This window comes from Penaeus japonicus, unplaced genomic scaffold (assembly GCF_977035675.1).
Source record: "Penaeus japonicus unplaced genomic scaffold, GWHDUDI00000001_assembly GWHDUDI00000039, whole genome shotgun sequence".
NCBI classification, from domain to species: Eukaryota; Metazoa; Arthropoda; class Malacostraca; order Decapoda; family Penaeidae; genus Penaeus; species Penaeus japonicus.
Genome location: NW_028234441.1, coordinates 24,470,375 through 24,479,481, shown reverse-complemented (window position 1 = coordinate 24,479,481; position 9,107 = coordinate 24,470,375). Strand labels below are relative to the sequence as shown.

At 36.1% G+C, this 9,107-nt stretch overlaps 1 protein-coding gene across 20 annotated transcripts in view; it reads left to right on the top strand.

The window, feature by feature from the left end:
• Nucleotides 1-8,371, top strand: part of LOC122252994 (uncharacterized) — a 36,707-nt gene extending 28,336 nt beyond the window's left edge. For all 20 annotated transcript variants that reach the window (XM_086533354.1, XM_086533347.1, XM_086533352.1 and 17 more), the window contains 3 exons: nucleotides 215-319; nucleotides 1,292-1,645; nucleotides 4,463-8,371. In XM_086533354.1, coding sequence (XP_086389480.1) covers nucleotides 215-319; nucleotides 1,292-1,645; nucleotides 4,463-5,485 — 1,482 coding nt within the window. In that variant the 3' untranslated portion in view covers nucleotides 5,486-8,371. The remainder of the gene's footprint in view (nucleotides 1-214; nucleotides 320-1,291; nucleotides 1,646-4,462) is intronic.
• Nucleotides 8,372-9,107: the final 736 nt, after the last annotated feature.

Sequence of the window (9,107 nt, the reverse complement as noted above, 5' to 3'; positions counted from 1 at the left end):
CTATATTACTTTTTATTTCAATATAATTCTTAGGAAACCTTGTTTTCGGCACATTCATTTGTAGCAATTTATGGTTAAATTGAAAACAAAGAAAATATGAATGTCTCAAATATCCAACTTGGCTATTCCTAGCTCTAGTGACCATAAATGATCTTACTAGGAGTTGCTTAGTCTCTTTATCTTTGATCTGACTGTGTGATATTACTGCCTCCAGGTGGATGTGTTTGGATCGTGGGATCACAATCCATCTCAGCAGGCCAACAACCCACCACCCGCTGCAGACCCATTCGGAGGAGATGCCTTTGCCGCACAGACGAAGGTGAGTGCTGGCTCTGGCTTTGGGTTAGAGTGGGCTTTATATCAAAAGAGTTTTGGTTTAGTTCATTTTTCTTTTCCTTCTTCCTCTCCCTCCCCCTCCTTCCTTATTGATTGTCTGATATCTTAACTTTTTGTATGTTATTTTTCACATCTTATCTCCTCTCCCTCTCCCAACTCCTTTTCTCTTCCTATCTCTCTTCATTTATTTATTAAGATAATCTAATGTTGAGTTCCTTCCAAAGCCACTCCATTTCCAAAACTAAAAGCTGATTGTTTCATTTATATCACTCATGATACTATCTATTTCTTCACTCTTACGTGTGGTCGCATTTTATGATTGGATCTTTTCTATGTGATAACGTTAAAGATTGGACAATTTAGATGATTTATAGCCATTAATCTTTTGGAGAGAGTGTGGGAAAAATATCATTTTGATTGATTACCACCAAACACATGAACACCCACACAAGTGGAGTTCATTATAGCGCATCATTTTTTAGACTTTTTTTGCTGCCAAAAATATGAAAGATTCATGTTTATAAATCAAATATGGCTATGTGAGTAATATATGAGAGTTGCTGGACTTCAGTTGAACATGGTGATGTTCTTGACTTAGAGGATAATATTGTAGATGTCATACATTTTCTTGAATATTCTTTGCAAGGTGATGTTTTAATATCACTATCTTTTTATTTTATTTTTTCTGTTACCATTATCATAATTTTCAATTTTATAGTAATTATTATTGTTGCTGTTTTAATTATTATTATTATTATTATTGTTATTGTTATTGTAATTATCATCATCATGATAGCTTTGACATATAATTTTTGAGGAAACATGTCTTTCCTCTACTATTATCATTGTTACTAATGTCATTATTAGTATCATGATGATGATAAGAATAAAAGCACAAAATCATTAAGTAGTGTGATTGCTATATTCATCCCTTTATCTCTCTCCCATGCCCCAGGGCGGCAAGGACCCCTTTGGCAACGAGCCCTTCAGCGCGGGCGGAGGCGGTGGTCCCCCCCCAAGACCCGAGAGCCCGACCCCAGCACTGCCCCCCAAGAAGTCCAAGCAGCCTCCCCCCAGACCAGCACCCCCCAAGACCCGGCCGGTCAAGCCCCCTCCCCCCCAGATCAACTCGAACAACAACCCCACCACCAACACCACCCCAAACAACCCCAACGCCGCCAACAACGCCAACTCGAACACGGGTGGAGCAGACCCCTTTGCCGGGGGCTGGGGGGATAAGACCCCGGCCAACGCCACCAATAACGGCGGCTTTGCTGACTTTGCCAACTTTGCAGATTTTGATACCAAGGTTAGTACTGCTTTGAGCAAGTTTTGGCTCTTGTAAATTAATTAATATTATATATATATATATATATATATATATATATGTATTAATGTATGTGCATAAGTATGTTTAAATTTACATACTCACACTCATACTCATACTCATACTCGCACTCGCACTCACATGCACTCATTTTCATATTCATATTCATATACATATACATATACATATACATATACACATACACATACACATACACATACATACACGTACACATACACGTACACGTACACGTACACGTACACGTACACGTACACATACATACATACATACATACATACATACATACATACATACATACATACATACATACATACATACATACATACTTACATACATATATATATATATATATATATATATATATATATATATATATATATATATATATATATATATATATATATATATATATATATATATAATTGTCTATGCATTTTGTTTGTTGTTGTTATTGCTTGAGGTAGAGATTATATTTTGTATTTTTAGACCTTGATGTTTGATGTTCTTTTTTATTATAATTATTTACAAAACAATTGAATCTCCATAATAATCAGTTTTAATTTAGCATAAGTTTGAGTTTTTTTGTTGTTGTTGTTGACTATTGTAACAGTTGATGTAAAAGAACCAAATAATAGCTAATTCTTTTGTAATTCCCTTAGCTATGATAACATTTGGAAAGTAGTTAATTAATGCTGTGTTTTTTTTACTACTTAATTTCCTAATTTAGTAATGAATTTTCCAGTAGATCTTAATTCTTTCGGCCACATTATGAAATAGATTACGTTGAATTGTGAAAAAAATGAACTATCTCTGGACTACGTCAAGATATGGCATATATTTGCAATAGATTGATTAATATTTTTTTTTATCAGGCTTGAAATGTCTAAAGAAAAAGTTGTTTTTGGAAATGGAGAGATTGAGTTGTGTTTGGATTTTTTAAAATGAAAATGTTGCATGCCTTTGCAGTCCAGTTGTAGCAAGTATTGTGCACTCTTGTTGTAGATGAGACACGACTTCTTTTTTTTTAAGTACTATTGTTATTTTTTAATTATTTTTATATCATTGTTTTATTTTTTGGATGTCAGTTTCCACTATGTGGTCATTATTCTCAAAAATGCTCCTAGGTTGTTTCCAAAGAGTCTGAGGTGTCTGATTTAGGCCTATATTTGTATATATTCTTTTTCATTTCTAGGGTTATTTAGAGGTTTTATTGAGAAGGGTAACTGAATTAAAGAATTATGATGGTATTTGCATTATTTTGATTTATTTGATATAAGAGAACTTATTATTATGATATGATGCAACGTTCTTTATTAATTCCCAAAGTTCCTATGAAAATTTTCCTCATTGTAGAGGTCATAGTATTGTAGTGCTATTTATAACAACCTTTTCTTTAACGCATTAGAGAAATAGGTGAGGTACAGCTAAGTAGAAAATGTGAAGTATTAATTAATATTAATATTAACCCTCACTACATATTTTTATTACACGTTAGTTGCCAGTTCCTTTACATTGCTCTTTAGTTTATATGATGCAAGAAGTACTGAAAGCAGAGTTGAATTATGAGTAAGGAATTCAGAATTTAGCAGTAAGGCTTACTTTCACATCATTGTATGTTTAGGTGTGTCAGACATTTCTAAGTACACACATATACTCATAGGTATAACTATATATTGCAGTCAGTTAAAGAAAAAAGAAATTTGATCATATTTGAGAAAACTTGAATAGATGCTTGTGGCTTCTGAGAATATATTTGCAATTATTTCCCTGTATATTTACTGCTTAGTTAGCATGTAAAAAAGAGAAGATACCATAGTTTTATGGCACATCAATATAATGAATAAATTTAGATTATATCATAGTGATGTTTGGTTGCTTTGATCTCTCTCTACTCTTAGAGAATATATTTTGCATTCATATGCATTTGTACTAAAATTTTTGAAAATTGGAAATGGTTTCAACACATTTATTGGATATCATATTGCACAATCATTCCAAAAGTATAGAAATCCCTTTTTTAAGCATTGCAGTGTGCAGTGTCAGTGCTGAGACTTTGAAGGTTGATACCAAGAGGGAAATGCAAAACCTGTTTCCCTTAAATGATCCATAAGTTGCAGAATTTTCCGACTACGCCTTGTTCACTTTAATTTGAGGTTGAAACTCATCTACTGTCAGGGATAATTTTGAGATTTTAGGACCATGTTACTATCCAGGATTTAATGTGGATTGAAATTACCCATGGATTAACATCTTATATGAAGGGTAGCTACACATGCAGTCTCACTTCCTTTCTTTACAAATTTTTGTAAGTATACCTGGGTTTGAGGGTCAGTAACCCATTTTCAAAGTAAGCCTTTTGATGTTAAGATAGTTTAATGCATGAGTTATGAGAGAAAAAAAGAATGATGATAGTGGAAACATCCATGGTATCTCCTCTTTTATTTTGTCTGATTTCTTTATTTTTACCCTAGTATTATTATTATTTTCAGTTTGTAGCATGTTGGTGTACGCTGACGGTCACTTGTTGGGTGAGCCTGGCATCTCAATACGAGTTTATTTTGTTCACTCATTTGGTAATGTATGTGTCTTTTTATCTTTTCCCCCTCCACCGTGTCCAATGCACCTCTCTTTTCTTACTGTCTAGAATGCCTGTTATGTTTTATTTTTTCCTTACAGTCGTAGAGCAGACCCGCGGCGTTTGCAGGCAGTAACCAGGGCTTCTCCCCCTCTCTCTTTACCTTTGCAGCACTGATCTACAACTCCTCCCCTTCTCACTAGTGTTCCAAGGTAGTCGTCACCAGCAACCCTGCCGCAACATCACCCTGGGGGGATGAGGACAAGTTTACGTCAGACACCAAGTACCCACCATCGACGGATGAGGACCCCTTCGGTTCCCCCTTCACAGCAACGAAGGCTAATATCAGAAGTGCCGACAACTCCCCCTGGCCTCAGGATGCCTTCGGCTCGTCGGGCTTTGGGTCAGACGAGGGATTTGGAGACAATTCGGTGTTTGCTGATGATGATCCATTCTCTAAGGCTTCTGGAGCAGCTGATCCCTTTGGTGGTGATGACCCCTTCAAGGACCAGGGCTTTAAGGATGCAGACAAATTTTCCTGGGAAGATGAGCCTGACCCCTTCAACACATTGCCAGAGGAGTCCAGTGTGAGTGCTGTCAAGATGCCGCTTGATAATGCTCCCAAGACAGATCCCTTTGGTTTTAGTATGAGTGAGGATGATACAAATGCCAATTTATCCACAGAATTTTTCAGTGTAGATCAGTTTAACGCAAACTTTGATAACAACAAAGACAATCTAGAAACAAGTCAGAGCACGCGCTCAAAGTCTGTCATTGGGGATCCCTTTGCTTCCCAAGTGAAGGAAACCATACCAGTGCGTTCGAAGACATCTCTCGGCGAGCGACGGCTCGCAGACTTTGACTTTGACCCGTTCTCAACATCCAAGGTATCAAATGCAGAGAAGAGCAAGTGGAAGAGTAACGAGGACTTGTTAAATGAAAACTTTGGCCTCAGTCGCAACGAGGGCGGATGGGGCTCGAATAATCTTGCACCTGCAAGCAAAACTTCCAGCCCATTTAGCAACAGCTTCATGAACCAGTCCCAGCAGTCAGCAAGCGAGGAGGAACAGCTAGCATGGGCGGCCAAGGAGAGCATCAAGTTCGAAGAGTTCCGCAAGCAGCAGGAGGAGCAGGAACGCGCAGAATTGGAGTTAGCCCTCACTCTCTCACGTTCCATGACCGTGGGGAAATCCCAGACATCGCGGTCACCCTCCACAGGCCTCTAAATAATGCCGGGGAACACTCTGTGTACATATGTCAAAATACCCATAAAGTGAAGTTGTTAAGAATGTGACTGTTGAAGTTCAGATTATAGGTTTAATTTTCTCTCCCTCTTTCTCTTTTTTTTCTTTTTCATCCTCCAGCTTGGCTTGGAGTTGGCCAGAGTACTTTTTTAGATTGGATGTCATCAGGGCTAATCATTATTGTCATTATTGTCTTGGTTCTTATTCTAAAAATGGCAGTAATAGTTATTTAAAGATATTAATTCATATTACTTATGTTTTATAATTATTATTAATATTATCATTATTATGATAATGACCGTAATAATAATAATAATTATTATTGATATTGATATTATTATCATTGTTATTAGAACACTTTTTATGGAGAATTTCAGAAAGTATGTGTTTAAGCTGTATTTCCAACTCCAGCTATTTCCATTACTTGATTTCTCTTTATTCTTGGTGTTATTAGTGTCTCTTTGATATTATTTCTCAACTGTATATGCTATATTATTCATATGTAATTAATATTAGTAAGCCATTGTTGTACCCTTTATGTAAATTATTTTTTCTCTCTGATTATACATATATGTTGATGAGCATGAGATATTTTGACTGCATTTTTTTCCACTTGACTGAGCAATTACAGTGGGCTTTGAAGGGAAATTTTGGTGAAGGTTTTTATGGTTTTGTCTCTGTGATTTACTATTTTTCTTCCACTCGTCTTGTTTACATCACGAACTTATGTTGCTGACGATTTTTTAAAATTTACTTCATTTTGATTATTCTTTTTATTTATTTATTTTTTCCTATAGCCAAAGCAGGCAAAGAAGCTCATTGTGTCTCCTTCTGTTCGGTGTTCATTCAGCAAAGCTACCGCCCTTGGGACAGCAGTGAAAGGGGAATGAATTTGCATATTCAGTTTTTTATTTTTTTTTTTCACCCTACCCCATTTTTTATTTTTATTTTTATCATTCTTTTTATATGGTTAACATCAAGGTTTCTATTGCCAGCGTTTTAAGAGCAGGAAACGAGCTCGTAACTGACCATTCCTCATCTCTCCAAAGGATTAGGTTTTGATATATTTTTATAGGTGTGTTTGTGTGTTCTTGCGTGAGTGTGTGTGTGGGGGGTTGGATTGTGCACTTGCATATATATCATTTCTTCATTGCGGTAATTATGTGTGACACGCAGGGGTTGGGAATCGCCATAGAACGCGATATTAGCATAAACTGTATTATGGAGATATTATGTGTGGGCTATGTGTTGTTTACTAACATCCCTAAGTATGTTTTGTCTGTGTTTAAGTGCAGTATGTGAATTTGTGTGCAAAATTTTGCATGTGTTGTGTGGATGCATGGGAGAGTTTGCATGTATTTATGTGTGCATGTAAACTTTTGTGTGCACACTCAGGTATGTGTGTTTGTTTTTTGTATCTTCATGGGGAGATGAACTTCATTTTCAGATATTTTGAAATTACTGTATTTTCTATATATCTTTCCTAAAATTTTTGTTCTGTAAACATTTTTTTTTACTTTACATTTCTCGTGAGTAGTGGTTAAAGGCAGTCTGTATTTCAGATAGATATCAACTAAATTTGCTGCATGTCTTATCAGATGACAGTCTTGCGAGATGGCCTTGTTGCAAAGAAGAAAGGTAGAAAGAAAAAAAAAAAAGTTAAAAATTAAACACAAAGCCTAGCAACACCCACATGATACTGAAGACAAATCTAGCTTTGCGTTGTTGTAGTTTTCTTTGTGTTTGTGTCTTCCAAGAAGCAATATACTATTCCTTTTGGCCCACGTCCTTCCCGTGGGTCAGTGATCCACTACCTCGATCATTCTTGTTGCTATAGGGTCTCCTGTCCGAGCGAAAAGAAAGAAAAAGCGGAAGATCTGACTTCAGTGGGCTGTTTTTGGCAATCAGGATTGAAAAGTAAACAAACAAGACTTGCCATAGAGGGTCATCTTCATTTTTGTAAAGCAAGGGAGATTGTTGGTAAGATAGGAGAGGCATTTAGGTTTGGCATTGGCTAGGGGGGAGGGGGAGGGGTAAAGAGGAAGGGAGCATAGATTGATGTGTCTTAAATAGTATCCAAAACACAGAAGTGAGTGATAAGCTACATGAAGCAGAATCTGTTTGCGATTAATTTTTCTGTCTATTGCTTTTTTTTTCTTTTTTTTTTGTTCCAACTTTCTTTTACAAATGTTTTATGTATTGTACATTTGTAGATTCAAATCAGGTTTTTTGGCGTAAGATGTTCGTGTATAGCACCTGTGGCTTATCATTGTCTTCCATTTGAATTGTATACTAGAATATTAGACCACTGTACATTTTTCATTCCAGCACTCTTGGTATATAGTGGCAATTTGTTATTTGGTATTATGTCTCGATTAAGCAATTTGTGCTTATTTCTTTTCTTTTCTTCATTAATTATGGATTTGTTCTTGAAAATTCCTTCCCCTCCCATGATTTAGAGGTGCACGTTGGGCAACGTTATGGAAGTGTTATCTGTATGCGGTTGATGAAAATGTTCTAGTCTTGCCGTCGGAAGAAAGTGCTTGGTGGATGTCTAACCGTCCGAGTCGTCTCATCCAGAGAATGCTGTTCCAATGTCCGTTGGTTTAAAGTTTGTTCAAAGTGAAGTGCTTTACCGTGTGAGAGCCGTACCGTGTGGAGAGAAAATACAAACAAGAAAAAATGAAACGAGTTTAAAGAATAAGGAAAATGTAGAAGAGAAAGATGAATAGGAATTGAAAATAATGAAGGGCTTTTATCATTGTGACAGAGATTTAATCTGTTGTCCTCTTTCTGGGACTTGTTGCTTGAAGTCTGTGCAAAAATGAATAAAAAAAAATAAATATGATAAAGAGATTAAAAAAAAAAGAGCATGTTAAAATCCCAGTGACATGGCTCACTAAACTGGAGGACCTGTTAGTTTAAAAATTTCCATCATGTCATTGTTAAAAAAAGACTTTTTGTGTTTGATAAAAGAATAAAAATTCACTCTGCATGTTTATAGTAAATAATTGGTAATATGTAGCTCACATACACTGAAATTCTGTTAATGATTGCAGTGAATAACATGTTGATTTAGATGTATGTATGATGTACAATGCCTTACAGGTTTGAGAAAGTTGTATTGTAGATTACTTTTGTGGTGTATAAAGTTGAGTACCCAGGTTGTCCTGGAGACCGTTTCTCGTTTCCTTGTAAATGTATCTGTGAAATACTCGTGTACTGAGATAGTGTTAAGCTATTGTATAAAGGCGTAGAAGCGTATACTAGTGGCATCCTGTTATCCTCCTCTGGAACCTTGACCCTTCTCAATATCCCCCCCTTCCCCCTTCACCCTCTTTCTCTCTATATCTCTTGTTTCTCTTCCTCCGCGTTGTTATGAGCCTGTTTTTGGTGAGCAGCGAAGAGATGAGTTGTTGGCCGAAGACAGTGTGTAGTAGGAGACACGTAGATTTAGTGTGCGTGGTCAGATGGGAAGTAATTCAGGCCGGGGCCTGACTTCAAACTTGTTGTTTATTTATTTTTTATTTTTATTTTTTTCAGAATTAATTTCTTTTTATTTTTTTTCTGTTTTTGGTTTCATGCAGCAAAATAGACTTTTAAT